The sequence below is a fragment of the Erythrolamprus reginae genome, chromosome 3 (assembly GCF_031021105.1).
Source record: "Erythrolamprus reginae isolate rEryReg1 chromosome 3, rEryReg1.hap1, whole genome shotgun sequence".
Taxonomy (NCBI): domain Eukaryota; kingdom Metazoa; phylum Chordata; class Lepidosauria; order Squamata; family Dipsadidae; genus Erythrolamprus; species Erythrolamprus reginae.
Genome location: NC_091952.1, coordinates 78972977 through 78994283, shown reverse-complemented (window position 1 = coordinate 78994283; position 21307 = coordinate 78972977). Strand labels below are relative to the sequence as shown.

At 43.0% G+C, this 21307-nt stretch overlaps 1 protein-coding gene and 1 long non-coding RNA gene across 2 annotated transcripts in view; one reads left to right on the top strand and one right to left on the bottom strand.

The window, feature by feature from the left end:
- The window catches only part of PCSK9 (proprotein convertase subtilisin/kexin type 9), a 38096-nt gene extending 37136 nt beyond the window's left edge, over positions 1-960 (bottom strand). The window contains exon 1 of the mRNA XM_070745932.1: positions 444-960. Within this exon, the coding sequence (XP_070602033.1) occupies positions 444-662 (219 nt within the window). The 5' untranslated portion in view covers positions 663-960. The remainder of the gene's footprint in view (positions 1-443) is intronic.
- A 153-nt stretch (positions 961-1113) lies between these two features.
- LOC139164179 (uncharacterized) overlaps positions 1114-21307 on the top strand; it is a 25415-nt gene continuing 5221 nt past the window's right edge. Inside the window, exons 1-2 of the long non-coding RNA XR_011558584.1 lie at positions 1114-1496; positions 5680-5958. This is a non-coding gene — a long non-coding RNA (uncharacterized lncRNA). The remainder of the gene's footprint in view (positions 1497-5679; positions 5959-21307) is intronic.

The window sequence follows — 21307 nt, the reverse complement described above, 5'->3', positions numbered from 1 at the left end:
GAAGAGAGAGAGATATAATTTTTTTGTCCAAACTTTTTTTAGTGCCACTCCCCCCCGCTAAAGGTGCCCCATTATTTTGTATGTGTAAAAAATGTGCCGCAGCTCAAAAAAGGTTGAAAATCACTGCTCTACGGTGGCATCAACGTCTGGACGTGACTACCCGACTGTATAAACCGCGGATTTTAACACAAAACATGGTCCAAACCAGCCCGGCGAGACTCCTCACGTCTTGCACAGCAAACCCTGTGCTTAAGCTGCCTCGCCCGGGCGGGAGGGATGCGATCGCCACCCCGATCGCAACCGGTAGCAGCGCCGCTTACTTTCCAAACCTTCACTCGGGCAACGGGGAAGGTGCAGCCTCCCACTCGCTGGGGGCGAAGGAGGAAGAACCCCATTCCCGGGGTGGGGAGGTCCACGCGCGCCCTTCTCGCCTCCCGCCTCACCTTATTGCTCCGGTAGAAAGGCGCGGGGGAGCTTCGGTGCCTGGCGAATTCGGCCGGGTTCTCCTCTTCGAAAGCCAAGAAGCGCATCAGGTCTTCGCCTTCGTCCGCCTCGTCGTGAGAGGAGCCGACCGGTGGAACCGACCAAGCGAGCGCGCCGACGAGAAGCGGCAGCAGCAGCAGCAGCAACCGCCAAGCGCGCCAAAAGCCGCGGCTGCCCATCACGGCGCGGTTTTGGTTTTTTGCAGAGCGAGCCTCGAAGCGCGGGAAAACCGCAAGTGCGGCCTAGAGCCAAGCTGAGGGGAGAATCCCACTCCGAGCGTAGCCCGGGAAAAAGGCGCCAAGCGGAGCTTGCTGCTTTTTGTGGACCTCTAGATCGCGTTGGTACTTTGGGGTTAATAAACAGCCCTTTTGGCGATTGCGGATGGCTCGGAAGTTACCCAACGCTAACTGACCATGCCCAGCGAGTGCGCACACTCTCACACGCGCAACAACTCCGCGTGTGCTTTCCCTCCCCCCTGGGCCCAGATGTTCGTGCACTCCTCTCAATCTTTGGGGCGGGGATGTGCCGGATCACGCCACCGTTTTCCCATCGGACCATCCTATCTTTGTTAAACATTAATTGGGGTTAAGTTTCTAACCCCCCCTTTTTTTTTCCTGGGCGTCGTATTACAGGTTTTTTGTTGCTTTTATAAAATTCCCCAACGAGACAATTGTTCGTGTTTCTATGTCTGAACACGATTAAATGAAAATTATGCCTGGAAGCGAAGGAATACCTTCTGCCTCTTCTGCAAGGAAATATTTTTGAGAGTGTTTCTTCGGCTTCCAACGGGCATCGCATTTTTGTGAACCTTACAACTTGTTAGAAGTCGCACCGAGGCTAAAAGTCACCGCTGCGTTAAGTAAATATTTGAGCCTCAGTCAAAGTTGAGGTCCCGTCAGTTTTACCAATGACAAGCAGCAAATAATTCCAGCTTCTGGATCAGCTTTGATTTTATTTATTTTATTTTATTTTTCCGTTGCCGACCCGGGAACTGGGCTGAGAACTTTGTGCAGGTAACAAAGTTTTATTCCTGAGTTCTGTAGCTCTTTTGCAGGGCACTATTTTAACTTATGTGATTCATCTCTGAAATATTACTTATACAGTATTTATACTTCTAGATATACTTATAATACCACCAAAGTCCTTCAGGAGTAGGGTAGCATATAAATCGGATGGATGGATGGATGGATGGATGGATGGATGGATGGATGGATGGATGGATGGATGGATGGATGGATGGATGGATGGAAGGAAAGAAAGAAAGAAAGAAAAAGAATTTCCCTTTGAATTCCTATATTAAACAAAGGGTTGAACTCAGCGGCCTTGATGTTTCCATCTAAATTTGACGTAGATAGTTTAAATCTACACAGCTTTAAATGGGATCCTTGAAATCAGAGGTCATCAACCGGTGGTGGTCCATGAGAAATTTTGGTGGTCCACAGCGCACTTGGGTGGAGGAGTGGTCATTTATCAATGGCCAAACCTCTGACTGGAGCTCTGGAATATGGGACCAGCCAGGAAGTTTGTTTGTTTGTTTGTTTGTTTGTTTGTTCGTTCGTTCGTTCGTTCGTTCGTTCATTCGATTTTTATCCCGCCCTTCTCCTTAGACTCAGGGTGGCTTACAACATGTTGGCAATAGAACTTTTTAACAGAGCCAGCATATTGCCCCCACAATCCGGGTCCTCATTTTACCCACCTCGGAAGGATGGAAGGCTGAGTCAACCATGAGCTGGCGATGAGATTTGAACCGCTGACCTACAGATCTACAGTCAGCTTCAGTGGCCTGCAGTACAGCACTCTACCTGCTGCACCACACCGGCTCATGGTGAGGGGAGGAAATCTCTACCGTAGAGGGAGATACTGTACGTGCAACTTGTTGCAACTTCCCTAGGGAGTTGGGCGGCATAGATATATAATTGAATACATAAATTAAATAAATAAATAAACTTTGCAACGCAGCCCTTGCCGGCCAGAACAAGGTAGTAGCACAAGGGAGGGGATGGCAGCGCAGGCAGGCCGAAAGCAACGAGTGAGTGATGACAACCCGCTGCTCTTTCATCCCTCTGCTGTGGTTTCCTGTCCACTGAACCCACCAGTGGCTGCCCACCCCTTTCACCATCACTCCTCACATGGCCTGAGAGCAGAAGGGCAGGGGGTGGAGATTCACTCCATATTCCAGAGCGGGAGTTAACTTCAATTCAAGTTAACATCCAAGAACTATTTCATATTCTTAGAATCTAGACATTTTAGTATCTCTTTGATCCTAGTACCAGATTCTTGGGTGATAAATGTAGTCCTTGACTTACAACTGTTCATTGACCATCAAAAGTTGGTCGTCACCCAAGTCAACAAACCTCTAAGGGTTTACAGAATCAGCATATTGCCCCCAACAGTCTGGGACTCATTTTACCCACCTCGGACAGGTGGAAGGCTGAGTCAACCTTGAGCCGGTGGTGAGATTTGAACTGCTGAACTACAGCAAGCAGTTAGCTGAAGTAGCCTGCAGGGCTGCACTCTAACCACTGCGCCACCCTGGCTCTTATTAAATTAAATTTAGCATGCTTCACCATGGGGGAAGTGGCGTTGCCTTCTCCTTCTGGAGCCCATTACGATGTGGAATATCAGCTGCAGTTGGATCCGGTGAGCAGGTTGTGCATGTGTGCGAGCAACCGAGGTGTGTCCAGCATCAACAAAGGCCAAAGAAGCATCTGCAAGATCCAGAGAGCCTGGAGAATCAGAATGAGAGAGAAAGGGAGGGAGAGGAGGAGAGATGAGAAAGAGAGGGGGGAAGAGAGAGAGATGAGAGGAGGGATTGAGAGGGGAAGAAATGATAGACAGGGGAGAGAGACAGACAAAGGGGGGAAGAAGTATTAATACCAATTAATACTAATACTATAATATATAATAATATATTAGTACGCATCTCATGTATATAAACAGAGTTGTACTACCAATATGTGCTTTACAAAATAAATAAATAGGAGAGGGAAAGAGATGAGAAAGGAATAGAAAGAGAGACAGTTGACAGAGAGAAAGATGAGAGAGAGAGAGACTAAAGGGGGGAGAGATGAGAGATAAAGAGGGGGGAGGGAGAAAGAAAGGTGGAAGAGAGATTGAGGGAGTACCTGAAGGACCCTATCCCGTGACTGGGAGTCCAGGCTTTTCAGCAAGCAGCACACTTGGATCTGTATTAGTGGTCTGCGAGATTTAAAATTACAAATTTAGTGGTCTCTGAGGTCTGAAACGTTGATGACCTCTGCTTTAAATGGCATCTATAAAAGAGGATAAACTAATAAGTGACTTCCTTAGGTACACAAAATATCCCCAGATCACTGCTAAGCATATTTCGGCTTATACAGTATAACTTCTAATAATACTCAGCCCCATTAATTAGACTAATTGCTTCATCACTGGGGGGTTTTAAGAAGAGGCTGGACAGTCGCTTGCCTGAAATGGTAGGGCCAACTGCTTGAGCAGGGGATTGGACTAGAAGATTTTTGAGGTCCCTTTCAGCTCTATTCTGACTGAATGACTTAAAAGGGGTTTTTAATTTTTTTTAAACCATCGTTTGCTCAAACCAACTACAGTGGTACCTCTACTTAAGAACTTAATTCGTTCCGTGACCAGGTTCTTAAGTAGAAACTTTCTTAAGTAGAAGCAATTTTTCCCATAGGAATCAATGTAAATGCAAATAATGTGTTCAAACTCATTAGGAAAGAAATAAAAGCTTGGAATTTGGGTCGGAGGAGGAGGAGGTGGTGGAAGAAGAGGAGGAGGAGAGTCGCTGCCAAAGGAAGAAGGTGAAGTGAGGGGAATCAAAAAAATCCCAAACTTTAAGGCTTAAAAAAAAAGGACTCTGAGATGGCGAGGAGGAGCACGCACCACCCATACACCCAGTGTGAGGCTGCCTCCCATACACTGCGCCAGAGAGAGAAACCCAGGGGGAATGCCAAGAAACTGGCCGGGCCTTCGTGCCGCTCTCAAATTGCCTGGGAAATTTTTCCGGGATCGGGTTCTTAAGTAGAAAATGGTTCTTAAGAAGAGGCAAAAAAATCTTGAACACCTGGTTCTTATCTAGAAAAGTTCTTAAGTAGAGGCGGTCTTAAGTAGAGGTACCATTGTATTAGTGTAAGGTCAAAAAGTCAGTATTATGTGGCAGTAATATGTTGGATTTGCACTGAAAAGATCCAGGTTCAAATTTGCACTAAACCACAAGGGGCAATGGATGATCTTTGCCTATTTTATAACATAAGGTTCATTATGGGATGACGTGAGAGCCTTGGACTCTCAAGAGAAAGGGTGGAATAAATGCAATAACAAATATATTAAATAACAAAGCAGTGAACGTAATGGAAAACAAGTCAAAAGCTAATTTGAAACTTATCTTAGAGGTTTGGATGCATTTATTTTTAAATATTGTATTCCACTTTGAGAACAAGTAGAAACCAATTATAAATTAAGCTGAAAGAGGAGGAAGGAAGGCATATCTAGGAATGTTGTTCTTTCATAAATCCGTGAGTGACTTTGGGTGCCCGCAATGGGCGAGCACAGCAGCAATGCTGGCATATCCTCACCACGGGCTTCCTGGTGCCCCTGAAGCCACCGGGAGAGGTTGCTCTTTTCACTGGACTGCGCCTGACAACAGCTGCCCTCCACCCCAGGTCCTGCTCCCCATGACAGGTCATGCCACGGCTGGGCCGGGCCGGCCTCTTTACCAGAGCACTGTAGAGCAGTGTTTCCCAACCTTGGGAACTTGCAGATATCTGGACTTCAACTCCCAGAATTCCCCAGCCAGCATTTGCTGGCTGGGGAATTCTAGGAGTTGAAGTCCAAATATCTGCAAGTTTCCAAGGTTGGGAAACACTGCTCTAGAGGGAGGGAGGGAGGGAGTGAAGGAAAGGAAATTATTAACTAAATACTAGAAAGAGAGTGACCATAAACAATAAAGTTGTGTTTTTCCCCCTTATGCTATTTCATTATATCCAGGACAGCAATGAAATTATGGACAAGTATTTTGTAGTGCTAGAGAAAATTGGCAGGAAATAAAGTCCAAAGGCAGGAACTAAGTGGAAAGCTTTGGTTAGGAAATCTGTTCTGTGGTCTTCTTGGAATGTTTGAAGCTCAGTTCTTAATGCAGCTCAGTCACTTTAAACAAAACACCCACATTTTCTGCACCCTTTAATTTTATGATTTTAGGTTTTATGGATCACTGCTTTGTGGTTGGATACCAAGAACTTCTTAAAGCTGATCCTGTGTGATTTGTTCCAAGCAGTCATGCTTTGCAGCAGAGATTTTCAAACTTGGCAGCTTTAAGACTTATGGATTTCAACTCCCAGGACTCTTCAGCCAGTATAGGTTGCTGGAAAAATAGCAGATTGCTAGCTGGACAGAAGCCGAGGCAAATGACAGAGGTCACCTCCACCATGCAGTGCTAAGACTTGGACCACTGGATCAAAGACAATTCCCAGCATTAAGGTACTGAGCCACCACGCCTCACTTATGACTCTGGGAATAGCTGGATACAATTAGCATACATACAAGAAGAATTTGGATCTTCTCTTTTCATTTGAAATAATTCTCCGGGTCCCGTCAACAAAACAATGTCGTTTGATGGGCCCCAGGGGAAGAGCCTTCTCTGTGGTGGCCCCGGCCCTCTGGAACCAACTCCCCCTGAGATTAGAATTGCCCCCACCCTTCTCGCCTTTCGTAAGCTCCTTAAAACCCACCTCTGCCAGGTGGGGGAACTGAGATATTCTTTCCCCCTAGGCATTTACAATTTATGCATGGTATGTTTGTTTGTATGTATGTTTGGTTTTACAAATAAGGGTTTTTAACTGTTTCAGTATTGGATTTATATGCTGTTTTGTACTACTGTTGTTAGCCGCCCCGAGTCTACGGAGAGGGGCGGCATACAAATCCAATAAATAATAATAATAATTATTATTATTATTATTATTATTATTATTATTATTATTATTATTAATGGAAAGTCAAATGGGGGAGGGAGCAAATAATGGTTGCCTTCCAATTTCTTTGCCACTCGTGGTCAATTTCACTCAGTCCTTCTTTGGCTTGATGCCCCCTAAAACGTTGGCACTTACTCTGTACTGAAGGCACATCGGTAAGCCAGGATGTTGGCAGAATCCTGAATTCTCATGAACTGTTCCAGATTTCCATCATGGAGAAGAGCACAATGGAGAAGAGCACAATGGAGAAATCTGTTCCAGATTTCCATCATGGAGAAGAACATAGCACAATGCAGGATCTTGCAAGGACAAAAAGATGAAAATCTCCTTGACTGCAATTTGTGTAGATCCACTGCTTATTCTGGATCACCAATATTGGTGGAGCAAAAAGAGTTAATGGGCTGGCAAGTCCAATCTCATTTCCTGAGCAGAAGGCAGTGTTGTGCTGGGCTCCAAAACAGCAATAGCTCTCCTTGCCAGAAGAAGATGAAAGCAAATAATTTGGGAGCAAAGTGAAATTCTATGACCTGTCTTCCCCTTCCAAAAAGAAGAATGCCAGTTGCTTGTACTACTAAGAAGAAGAAAAAATAAGATGCTTTCATATCATAACAGAAAGAAACTACAGTGGTACCTCTGCTTACAAACTTAATTTGTTCCGTGACCAGGTTCTTAAGTAGAAAGGTTTATAAGAAGAAGCAATTTTTTTCCCATAGGAATCAATGCAAAAGCAAATAATGTGTGTGATTGGGGAAACCATGCAGAGGGTGGAGGCCCTGTTTCCTCCCAGAAGATTCCTAGAGAGGCCCCACAGAGGCTTCTCCCCGCCTTTTCCGGCCCTGTTTCCTCCCAGGAGATTCCTAGAGAGGCCCCACAGAGGCTTCTCCCTGCCTTTTCCGGTTACGGTTTCGGAGGCTTGGGTTTGTAAGTGGAAAATGGTTCTTGAGAAGAGGCAAAAAAATATTGAACACACGGTTCTTATTTTAAAAAGTTCATAAGTAGAGGTTTTGTAGGTAGAGGTACTATTGTACTATAGTAGGCTGAAAAAACAACAAGAACCAATTAGATAGCCACAATATGCTACCCATCATTGCTTGAACCATCAGGAAATTTGCTGCCTTGATAGTCAAACCCTACTGCTATTATAAGAAGGCCATTGATTGATGCTGTCTTCATTGTTTTAATGGAAGACAATTAACGAAAGTGATGGTCAATTCCTCTCATTCATTTTTCTTCTCATTGAATGTTTCATTCTACTATGAAAATGACCACCATTCTCTAAGTTGGAATGGATGGAATGGAGCAAATGTGGGCAGCAGAGTGGAACATCAGGTTAACGCAGGGGTAGGCAAAGTTGGCTCTTCTATGACTTGTGGACTTCAGCTCCCAGAATTCCTGAGCCAATCATGCTAGCTCAGGAATTCTGGGAACTGAAGTCCACATACCATAGAAGAGCCAACTTTGCCAATCCCTACCACATTCCCAAGTAACAGGTTGCTTGTAACCCCCCGCCCCTTGGCTGGATACTTCTAAACTTCGTTCTAGCCCAGTTATGGCAAACCTTTTTTTCCCTCGGGTGCCAAAAGAGCATGTATGTGTGCTATTGTACATGCGTGAGTGCCCACACCCATAATTCAATGCTTGGAGAGGGCAAAAACAGCTTTCCCCACTCTTCGGAGGCTCTGTGCAGGCCGGAAGCAGCCTGTTTCCCAACTACTGGGCATAGTACTCTTGTGTCTCACCCTCCCCAAACTCCAAAGACTTCCCTGGAACCGGGGGAAGGTAAAGACACTCTTTCCCACCCCCAAAATACCCTCCAAGAGCTGGCCGGCACACATATGCTCATTGGAGCTAAGCTAGGGCAACAGCTAGCAGATACGGCTCCGCGTGCCATCACTGTTCTAGTCCTTTTCAGAAACAGTGCTAAACCTGTGCCCAAAAATAGCTTGTTTGACAAATCCAAGTGAAGGACTAATAATGATATGATTACAATACTGCCTGGCTCAATGGATAATGTACCTCCACATATCAACGACACACCATATTGGAGAAAACTGCTTTTGGGGCATAAGGAAGAAAAAGGCTTTCTTCTTAGATTTCTCAAGGAAAAAAAATAGTTAAGATCACTGTTGCAGTTTGGCTTTGGCAGCAATAAGCAGCAGGAATATAAATAAAGGGAAAATACACAGTCAAGTTGTCCAACATTGCTATTGCTATTAAAAGACTGCTGCTACCTAATGTCTGCATTTGATCTGGTGTCATTTGATAGGACTATCAAATGTGGAGTACAAAAATCTGAAGAACTATTGGATGGCAGCTAATATTCCACTTATTGTGCTTCTTTTCTGCCCTCTAGCATTTTTTAAAAAAAAATTGCATCCAAATATGATGATAGTGATGATGATGATGATGATGATGATATTATTATTATTATTATTATTATTATTATTATTATTATTATTATTATTATTCACTGGAGCTTGTGCCGGAACTACCAAGAGCCGGGATGGCGCAGCAGGTAGAGTGCGGTACTGCAGGCCACTGAAGCTGACTGTAGATCTGCAGGTCAGCAGTTCAAATCTCATCACCGGCTCAAGGTTGACTCAGCCTTCCATCCTTCCAAGGACCTTGATTGTGGGGGCAATAGGCTGGCTCTGTTAAAAAGAAGTGCTATTGCTAACATGTTGTAAGCCGCCCTGAGTCTAAGGATAAGGGCAGCATAAAAATCAAATAAATAAAATAAATAAATAAATAAATTTACCAATGGCAAAGAACTGGTGGGATCATAAGCCCGAAAAAGTGGTTGAAAATGAGCAAGCAAAGCTACTGTGGGACTTCAGACTTCAGACTGACCGAATTCTGAAGCATAACACACCAGACATCCTGACTGTGGAGAAAAAGAAAGTATGGCTCATCGACATCGCAATCCCAGGGGACAGCAGAATTGAGGAGAAGCAGCTAGAGAAATTATTGAAATACGAAGATCTAAAAATCAAGCTGCAACGCCTCTGGCATAAGCCAGTGAAAGTGGTCCCAGTGGTATTTGGCACATTGGGCGCAGTGCCAAATGATCTCAGTGGACATTTGAAAACCATCGGAATTGACAAAATCTCCATCTGTCAATTGCAAAAGGCCGCTTTACTGGGATTGGCAAACATAATTCGCCGCTACATCACGCAGTCCTAGGTGCTTGGAAAACGCCCGACTGGTGATGAAATACGAAATCCAGCATAGTGATCTCGTTTGCTGAGTGGTATTGACATCATAATAATAATAATAATAATAATAATAATAATAATAATAATTATTATTATTATTATTATTATTATTATTAATTAGATTTGTATGCCGCCCTTCTCTGAAGACTCTAGTTAGATAGCTCTAGTTCTAATTTGAGATCATTTCTCAACATATAAATAACCAGATTTGCACACAATGCAAAATTACTGAGAATTGTGACATCTAAAATTAACTACAAATGATCCAGAATGGTGCAGAATAGTTCTGGATGAACATACTAGAACCGTGTTTCTCAACTCAGCAATTTGAACTTGTGTGGATCTCAACTCCCAGAATTCCCCAGCCAGCAGAGAGTTGAAGTCCACACATCTTAAAGTCACCAAAGTTGAGAAACACTGGGGTGGAAGTTTAATAAGTACAAACAGATACAAAAAGAAATTCCTGGTTCTGTCTCTGTGCTACTGTACTATAGCCTGCACTATACTATACTATTACAATTAATATATGCTATCTATACCAATGATAGCAAACCTATGGCATGGGTGCCATAGGTGGCACGCAGAGGCATATCTGCTGGAACCTGAGTCATTGCCCTAGCTCAGCTCCAACATGCATGTGTGTGCCGGGCAGCTGATTTTTGGCTCACACAGAGACTTTGGGAGGGTGTTTTTGGCTTCCAGAGAAGCCTTTGGAGCCTGGGAAGGGTGAAACACGAGCCTACTGGGCCCACCAGAAGTTGGGAAACAGGATAATTCTGGCCTCCGGGAGGATGGGGAAATGCCTCCCCAGGCATTGAATTATGGGTGTGCGCACTCGCACAAGTGCAACAGCATGTGTGCATGCTATTTCGGCACCCGAGGAAAAAAAAGGTTCTCCATCACTGATTTATACTATATTATTACTATATTCCTACTACACTATACTCATACCATACTATACTATACATAGCATAATATAAACATAACATTACATACTACAACAGTCCTCAGCCTTTGCGACTTGGTGGCCTGACCGGGGCTGGGGGAGAGGAAGTGGACTGTGTGAGTGATAAGCGGATGCATCTGCACAGCTTAACTTATCATATACAGTACCATTCTGAAGGATACCCAATAGGGTGTGAGTCTACATTTTTCCACTAGAGGGCAGACAGGCACAAACTTACCAACTGAAGGGCCCAGTTTGGTTCCAAGACAGGGAAACTAAATAACCAAGAACTAGATTTAATCAGAATAGACTTAATGAAATTGCTGAGAAGATCGTGACTCATTCCTATCCTATTGATTTCAGCAGATTTATTCTAAATATGATTTCATTCAACCTATTGTATTTTGGGATTTTTTTAGTGCCTCATCTGTGTCCTTTCCTGGGTAGAGATGTTTTAGAGACCTTCAAATTTCTAGGTTCTATCATATCTCAAGACCTAAAATGGTCACCTAACATCAAAAACATCATCAAAAAAGCACAACAAAGAATGTTCTTTCTGCGCCAGCTCAGGAAGCTCAAACTGCCCAAGGAGCTGCTGATTCAGTTCTACAGAGGAATCATTGAGTCTGTCATCTGCACCTCTATAACTGTCTGGTTTGGTGCTGCAACCCAACAGGACCGACAAAGACTTCAGAGGACAATCAGAACTGCAGAAAAAACAATTGCTGCCAATCTGCCTTCCATTGAGGACCTGTATACTGCACGAGTCAAAAAGAGGGCGGGTAAAATATTTACTGACCCCTCACATCCTGGACACAAATTGTTTCAACTCCTACCCTCAAAACGTCGCTACAGAGCACTGCACACCAAGACAACTAGACACAAGAACAGTTTTTTCCCGAACGCCATCACTCTACTAAACAAATAATTCCCTCAACACTGTCAGACTTTCTACTAAATCTGCACTTCTATTCTACTAGTTTTTCTCATCATTCCTATCACCCATTTCCTCCCATGTTGACTGTATGACTGTAACTTGTTGCGTATATCCTAAGATTTTTATTAATATTGCTTCTTCATTGCTTATTTGACCCCTGTGACAATCATTAAGTGTTGTACCACATGATTCTTGACAAATGTATATTTTATTTTATGTACGTTGAGAGCATATGCACCAAGACAAATTCCTTGTGTATCCAATCACACTTGGCCAATAATATTCTATTCTATTCTAATGTATGTATGTATTTAATTACTTTTTATAATCTTTCCCTGACAGTGTGTTACCTTAGACTCCTACAGGAACCTAAGTCTTCGGAGAGGGGCGGCATACAAATATAATAAATTATTATTATTATTATTATTATTATTATTATTATTATTATTATTAAGTCATCATCATGCAGTTCCTTATGGATTAGTATGAGGCAGAAACCCAGCTGCAAGTCCTTGGAACAATGATGGGACTGGGAGCCAGGCTTAAAGTTGCCAAGTTGGAGACCCTGATTTAGAGGAAGCAGTTAGCCTTTTCCCTGTCTTTCTGATAAAAACCTTTCCCCATGTTTGATAACCTTTAGGTGTGAGGTTGCCATTTAGGCTAAGGATTCAATGCTTCTCTTCCCCTCCCTTTTTTTTCTACTCTCCCTGCAATCAACGGTGTTTCCAAGACAGCAGGAAGGTCAAAAAAGTCAAGATGGCAGACTCAACCATCTGATGGAAGCCTGCTTCTTTCATAAGCACTGCAGGCACAATGGTCATTTTAGAGAGGGTAAGGACTGCAATTGCAATCACCATCTTGACTTTTGTGTGTGTGTGTCATAGTGATATACGTACTCCCTGGATCCTGGAAATCAAGATATTTTGCATCTGATTTGGATAGGGCACAAAAGATAGAATCATTTGGGTGTCTGGCTCTTGCAGACATTTCATTACCCAAGTAGAGGACACCATCAGTGTGTTGATGAAAACCCCAAAGCTCAGAGAGACCCCACAATTTAACCCTCAGCTACCAATATTATCTTCTATCAGTATAATCAATAAATGCATTTTGCAATTCAGATTAAAAGTCCTAACTTCACACTACAAAACATACTCCCTTCTTGGCCTGTAAGTATTCTGCTGGCAAACGAATCCTTTTCCCAGATTAAAAAGTGAAAGATTATTTTTCACTATTTCACTATAAGATCGTGACTCATTCCTATCCTATTGATTTCAGCAGATTTATTCTAAATATGATTTCATTCAACCTATTATATTTTGGGGAAAGGTCTGCAGTGTTGGGTAACCCCACTCTTGCAAAGCCATTTCTCCCATAAGCCAAAGTCCCATCTCCCTTGGCAGCCCCTACTCTCAGATTCTCCAAACTGACACCTTCCAGTTCTGTGTGGGGACAACAGCTCCCAAAATTCCCAGCCATTCCTGACTGTAGTTTCATCATCAAAACCTCAAAATTTATCCTCTTTAATGCACTGTTGACCTCGCCCAATTCCTAAGAGATCAGTAATAGGCGTGCATAAGTGTACCAGCATGCCTACACCCCTGTCCTAATGTTTCCCTCTTACTACTACCCGTCTCATGTATATAAACAGCATTATATCTATGTACACTACCAATACGCACTTGACAAAATAATAATAATAATTAATAATAATAATAATAATAATTTAATAAATTAATAGATGGATGGATGGATAGATAGATAGATAGATAGATAGATAGATAGATAGATAGATAGATAGATAGATAGATAAAAAGTCCAGTCTACACTTGCTGCCTATAGTAATGATTTGCTCAGGAGTTGTCGTTGTTTTTTTCACTCCAAATGTTCCTGATTTTAATTTCTACTCAGGTGAGCTATTTCTGTAATTTAACTAATTGACTTGGCTCCTTCTCCCTAGGTCAAGGTTATTTCCAAGGCTCAGCCTTGTCTACAAATAGGAAGCTTACAACTTGAGTACTTTAAAAAATAACAACCTTTTTTTTAATTTCATGCAGGAATGTCCCTCTTCCTACAATACTTAACCCCTATGGATATCCAGGAGTTGAACTACTTCATGGAAAGTCCATGAGCCACATGATTTCATAGGAAAGGGACATGCTTATATACATGATACTAAGCCATGGGTTGTTGAATCAGTGGCAATTTTTGACATTCACACAATACGCTAAAGCCAAACCCCCTTCTGTCTTAGCATGACACATGAATGCAGCCATTAGGCCAGAATGAATTATTTTTTACTATTTATCAATTGAACCTCGCCTCTGTCTAGTATGCTTAAAAAATAGACCGAATTTTACTCAATCTGGGAGTCTCTGCAAGGGACAAAGGTGGCACAGCCACGCAATTGATGCCGCAACCCTTTTTAATGTGCTCCATATATGCAATGCACATTAAAAAGAGGTGGGGTTTATGTTACACATCCCCCCCTGGGACCATTGGACAGTTTTCCTTAGTTCAACCAAGATTAAGGTAGTAAATGTTTTGAGACAGTGTGTAAATATCCCATCAGGCTCTTTTAGATTGGCAAATATGAGAGACGAGAAGCTTCAGAGTAAGAGGCACGACAGAAAATGAATAAACAAATACACACACATCAGCAACTGTAGCAGTGATACCCTCCATCACCATGGGGTAAACACCCAGAATAAGCAGAAATAAATTCTCAAGCAGCTTTGGATAAAAAGGATACTTTTTATAGAACAGGATAGGATAGGATAGAATTCTTCATTGGCCAAGTGTGATTGCACACACAAGAAATTTGTCTTGGTGCATATGCTCTCAGTGTACATCAAAGAAAATATATATTTGTCAAAATCATTAGGTACAACACTTAATGACTGTCATATGAGTCAAATAAGCAATGAAGAAACAATATTAATAAAAAATTTAAGGATACAAGTTGCAGTGATACCGTCATGAGTGGGAGGAGATGAGAAAAAACTAGTAGTAACAGTAGTGCAGACTTAGTAAATAGTTTGACAGTGTTGAGGGAATTATTTGTTTAGCAGAGTGAGGGCATTGGGGAAAAATCTATTCTTGTGTCTAGTTGTTTTGGTGTGCAGTGCTCTGTAGCGACGTTTTGAGGGTAGGAGTTGAAACAGTTTATGTCCATAATGCAAGGAGTCAGTAAATATCCTCACCAATTATTTGAAAAATTCCTTCAGGTTTGGAGAAATCTGAAGAAAAAGCAGTTCCTCTCCAAAGAAAATAAAAATAAAAAGCTAAGCACTGTAAAAAAAAAAAAAAAACTACCTACGTAATATCCTGTTTCCCCGATAGTAAGACACCCCCGATTGTAAGACGTATTGGGGGTTTCAGGGGGGTCGGCTAATATAAGCCGTACCCCGAAAGTAAGACATATGTCTTACTTTCGGGGAAACACGGGGGTATTGCCGGGGGGGAGCCCGATGACGTCGCTTCCAAGCTCCCCGCGCGCCCCTCGCCTTTGCCTCGCCGCGGCGCCACCACCTCTTCCCTGGCTTGGCAAAGTGAAGGACGGCGCTGGTCCGAAGTGAGCTGAGCGGGCGGCGGCTTGCAGCGAAGGCACTCGTCCCAGCAACCGAGTCCTGCCGAGGCTCGGCTGCAAGTGGCCAGCGAGGCCGACCAGCTCCGAGGCGAGTGGCCGGAGCTGCGCCCTCCTTCGCTCGCCTCCTTTCCGTCAGGCAGGTGGGGCTGCCCAACTGCGCAGAGCGGCTCCTCCCCTCCAGACACACGCTTCCCCGACACGCGTCTGCGGCTCCACGCGTGCACGCCGCTTGGAGCCCTGAGGTTGAACTTGGAAAAGGGCTCACGAGGCTCCTGTCCCGTGGCTGCCCTTCTGGACTCTGGGGAGATGCCTTCAGGAACGCGACCCTTTCAATTTTTTTCCAATGTAAGACATACCCCGAAAGTAAGACGTAGTGGGGCTTTTGGGGGTAAAAAGAAAGTAAGACACTGTCTTACTTTCGGGGAAACACGGTATGATAGAGAGCAAAGAAACCAGTTCAAAGGTGTTTTGGAAATTGTTAATCAGCGTAAACAGGGCAGGATACCTTTTCTTTTTCCTAAGAGTTTATGTTCTCTGAGTACAATGTTTAGGAAACATTCATTTTTCCACGTTTCACTTCTTCCTCCACTGGCAAGCCTCCCTCTCGGTTGTCCTAAACAACACTGCTTAGGGCTTTGCTTCCCTTTTTCTATATTAATTCCTGCAAAGAGGAGCAGAGGATCAAACCCAAGCATAGCTCCAAGCTCTGAAGGTCATTGTGCAACTTTTACTGACTTTATGTCAAGAGGATAAATATGAGAAGGCAGCCAATGCCCAGAGAAGATGGAAAAAAAGATGAATAACATGATAAGCAAGACTATTTTAATATGCTGCTGAATGACACAACTCCATTTTTCTACCAAGCATGCTGGCATCTACTATATTTCTAATTCTAATTCGAAGTCTCTTGCATCCAGATTTTTTTCACATTTTTTCCCTCCACATTCAACATACAACTTCATATACTTTCAATACATCTTAATATATATATACCGGTATATCATTATTCAATTACAATACGTTCTAGGTTTGCTTTATATTATTTCATCTGTAGGCAACTTTATTTTTTAAAATTTATTTATTCATTTGTCCAATACACAAATACATAGAAAGAAAAATAGGCATGTAGTAATATATATAAGGGTAAAGTGAACTTAGAGGAGAGGATATATGAAAGAAAGAGAATATATATGATAAGTGAGAGAAAGGAAAGACAATTGGACGGGATGAAAGGCACACCAGTGCACTTATGGACGCCCCTTACTGGCCTCTTAGGAACCTGGAGAGGTCAATCGTGGAGAGTCTAAGGGAGAAATGTTGGGGGTTAGGGGTTGACACAATTGAGTCCGGCAATTAGTTCCATGCTTCGATAACTCGATTGTTGAAATCATATTTTTTACAGTCAAGTTTGGAGCGGTTAATATTAAGTTTGAATCTGTTGCGTGCTCTTGTGTTGTTGCGGTTGAAGCTGAAGTAGTCATTGACCGGTAGGACGTTGCAGCATATGATCTTGTGGGCAATACTCGAATCGTGCTTTAGGCCCCTTAGTTCTAGGCTTTCTAGGCCCAGGATTGTTTCTTCTCTCCTCTTCCCTCTTTCTCCCTTGGATCCAGATTATTAACTGGGTGTCCTGGCACCATATTGACCTCTTTTTCCAGGTATTCACCCTAACAATGTGGAGCACCTTCTCAGTATTGTCTCTTTTCTACAAGTAAACAAACGTGAGATCTGTTTTTATTAGGTGAAGGTATTTGGTTAATATCTTGTCTACTTTTCAGTGAAGGATTGACAGTAACTATGTAAAGAAGAGATGGCAGAGAGGAGATAGCAGTCTTCAAATATTGGAAGATCTGTCACAAGGAAGTGGGTGTAGATTTATTCACCAGAGCTCCAGCAAATGGATGTTTTACAGAAGGATAACCAAATATAAAAAGCCATGAGAACTATTATTGATTGATTTGATTTGATTTGATTTGATTTGATTTGTATGCCGCCCCTCTCCGTAGACTGGAGGCAGCTCACAACAACAATAAAAAATTCAAGACAAATCTAATAATTTAAAAACATTAAAAAAAAACGTTATTAAAGCAGACATACACACAAACGTACCATACATGAATTGTATAGGCCCGGGGGAGATGTCTCAATTTCTCCATGCCTGACGGCAGAGGTGGGTTTTAAAGAGTTTACAAAAGGCAAGGAGGGTAGGGGCAGTTCTAATCTCAGGGGGGAGCTGGTTCCAGAGAGTTGGGGCCGCCACAGAGAAGGCTCTTCCCCTAGGACCCGCCAAACGACATTGTTTAGTCGACGGGACCTGGAGAAGGCCAACTCTGTGGGACCTAACCGGTTGCTGGGATTCGTGCGGCAGAAGGCGGTCCCGGAGATATTCTGGTCCGATACCATGAAAGGCTTTATAGGTCATAACCAACACTTTGAATTGTGACCAGAAATTGATCGGCAACCAGTGCAGACTGCGGAGTGTTGGTGTAACATGGGCATACCTTGGGAAGCCCATGATTGCTCGTGCAGCTGCATTCTGCACAATCTGAAGGTACTTTTCAAAGTTAGCCCCATGTAGAGACCGTTACAGTAGTCGAATCTCAAGGTGATGAGGGCATGAGTGACTGTAAGCAGTGAGTCCCGGTCCAGATAGGGCCGCAACTGGTGCACCAGGCGAACCTGGGCAATGACATAGACTGCTTAGGAAAATTATGAGTCTGCCCCAACTTTGAACACTTTCAATCAAATATTTGGCTGTCATCTGGGAGGCTATCGGGCTACTGCCCAGATGGGGGGGGGGGATGCAGTGGGGTAGCGAAAATGGAGCTCCACCCCAGAGCACCCAATTTGCACTGAAAGGTGTTGAAAGAAAATGCAGAGCATCCTGAATAAGACACGCCCACAGTGGGGTAGTAAACATTTTGGTAGCCCTTCACTGGAGGCTATGATATTCCTGCCTTGGGCAGAGATGATGGGTTAAATTAGAAGAGCTCCATACCTTCCATTACTATGATTCTGTGACATAAAATCCACCTAGTTCTTTCTTGATTATTCCCCTTGGATAGAATCTGTTGGTGGAAGTTGTAATTCTTATTCTTCCTTGCAAGCCCAATGGTCCCTTCACAGTTTTACAACATGCTTGGTACATCTTTTCAGGAGCGTATTACAGCTTTAGGAGAGGGTAGAACTGACATCTACCAGTTGAAACAGTTCCATCAAAGGAAAGCTAACTTTGATTCCACTTACGCATCTGTGCATTAATTTTTGTATGTCACTTTGGACTCCAAAGTCTTCAGCATTTGATATCACATTGTGGGGCAAAAGAAGTAGAAAATGTCTGCTGATTCCAGCCATATAGTCATCCCCTTGCCAAATCCCACTCTGGGTCATTTTTCTTTAGAAGAAACCAAAAGGTGAGACAAAAAAACCTCTTAATTGAAGGGAAGACCATCATGGCCAAGCCTTAAATTATTCCCACTCTAAAGAAAATTATCAGAGATGCAGATCTCAACAAGGGGTGGGGGAGAGGTTGGTCAGAACTGTCAGAATGGATAAGAGTTTTTCAAAGAAGCTGGAAGATATAAAAAATATCCACGGATAAGAACATCTGAGCAAAAATGCTTTGGTGCATTTGATAAAGCCTGCACGAACTTGAAGCTTAGCTTTGAAGGACATTTTGGGGTTAGGCTTTTCTGTTTAATATAAACAAGGCATCTCAAGTGTCTGTTGACATGGTGAACAGCTGCATTAACTTTTTCAGTGCAATTTATATTAAAATAAAATTCTTCAGCTATGCATTCAAAGTAGATGTCATGTATCTGGTCATCATTACTTCCCACTAGTGCTACTGCAGTGCACCTTTGCAAAACATTTGGAAATTGCAGCCAATCTAATCCAGAAAGCTATGGGCAGGTACAGTGCAAGCAATCTAAGAGCCCTTAGACAATTTGCTGTGACTATTTCTTCTTATAACCCCAAATGTCCTTCAAGGCTGTGCTTGAAGCTTGCATAAGCTTTATCAAATGCACCAAAGTTGTCCATGCACAATTCATAGCTCTCAGAATTTTCCTGTCGGAATTAACACTGCCGAAAACTCAAGGTAACAAAGCCACATCTGGAGGTTATTAAAGTTGACAAAAGTTGTCCTAAGAGACTGAAGTTAGAAATGTGAATTGTCCCATATAAGTTTGTGTAGTCCAGGATAGAACATTTGGAATAGAACAGAATAGAATAGAATTCTTTACTGGCCAAGTGTGATTGGACACACAAGGAATTTGTCTTGGTGCAGTGTACATAAAAGAAAAAGATACATTTGTCAAGAATCATGAGGTGCAACGCTTAATGATTATGGGTGTTAAATAAGCAATGAGGAAACAATAAAAATCTTAAGGATACAAGCAGCAAGCTACAGTCATAGAGTCACTAGTGGAAGGAAGTGGGTAATAGGAATGATGAGAAAAAACTAGTAGTAACACTAGTGCAGACTTAGTAAATAGTTTGACTTCTGGTGGGTCCAGTAGGCTGGTGTTTCTCCCTCTCCAGGCTCCAAAGGCTTCCCTGGAGCCGGGGGAGGGTAAAAATGCCCTCCCATAGTCTCTGTGAGAGCCAAAAGTCAGCTGGCCAGCACACACATGCATGTTGGAATTGAGCTAACCTCTTAGGAATTGGGAGAGGTCAACAGTGGAGAGTCTAAGGGTAAAGTTTTTTTGGGGGGGGGTTAGGTGATGATACTACAAAGTCAGGTAGTGAGTTCCATGCATCAACTACTCGGTTACTGAAATTTTATTTCCTGCAGTCGACTTTAGAGTGGTTTACTTTAAGTTTGTATTTGTTGTGTGTTCGTGTGTTCTTGTGGTTGAAACTGAAGTAGTCGTTGATAGGAAGAACGTTGTAGCAGATGATTTTTTGGCCAAGCTTAAGTCATGTGCCAGGAGCAGGGCAGTCACATATGCATGCGCTGGGGGGGGTGCTTAGAATTATGGGAGTGGGCACACCCACCCACGTGACACACACACACCCTGTGCTCCCCCCTTTTTGGCATGTGAACAAAAAAAGGTTCACCATCACTGGTCTAGGCAATTCCTAAGCCTTTTTATTCTAAATCCACATTGCTAGTGAAATACTTCTCAGTGGGACTGCTTTCCAAATACAGTGGTACCTCTACTTAAGAACACCTCTATTTAAGAACTTTTCTAGATAAGAACCAGGTGTTCAAGGTTTTTTTGCTTCTTCTTAAGAACCGTTTTCTACTTAAGAACCCAAGCCCGAAAAATTTTCCCGGGAAATTTGAGAGTGGCATGAAGGCCCAGCCAGTTTCCTGCCATTCCCACTTTAATCCTGGCCATCTCAGGCTTTTCTGGGCTGCCAGAGGAGCATTTCAGTGGAACTTAAGGAAGCTTTAGAAGTCCAGAGAGTACAAAGCATTTTCCTTTCTCTAAGTGCTTGGAGAGGGAATAAACCTCTGCCAGCCCCCAGAGAAAAGAAACGCTCCCTTCGCTCTGGGCAGCGACTGTCCTCCTCCTCCTCCCACCCAAATTCCAAGCTTTTATTTCTTTCCTAATGGGTTTGCATGCATTATTTGCTTTTGCATTGATTCCTATGGGAAAAATTGCTTCTACTTACAAACTTTTCGACTTAAGAACCTGGTCACCGAACGAATTAAGTTCTTAAGTAGAGGTACCACTGCATTGATGTTGCATAAGACCAAAGCTTGAGGCAGCCTAGTTAGAAATGGGTAAAGTGAGCATCAAGTCCTTCTGCCACAATTTGTCAAATTCTGAACTGCCACAGTCCCGCAGCTGCCCCGAAGCGTTGCTTCTTTTCTGTGTAGAAATTAGCCAACAGACTGATATAAATCACTCCAGATTTTCCACCACAACAAGCTGATCCTCAATAGCCATGGGGCAGGAAGTGAACCATGAAGCCATACCTCCATAGCAAAGGTGCACAGAACACAGGAGGGCCCTTCTGTCCAGCAATGGCTCATACACATCTGCTACTCACTTGAGATCGCGATGAGCAACGAAGCATGAGCAAGCAAGCTGCTTGGACATTGACACAGAAGCAGTTTTTTAACCTCCAGTTTTATATGTTGCAACTACTTTCAACAGGTTGCTGTTTAGGAAAAATTGTTGAAAAATAATCTATTATGTCACAGCCAAGTGCTGTGCT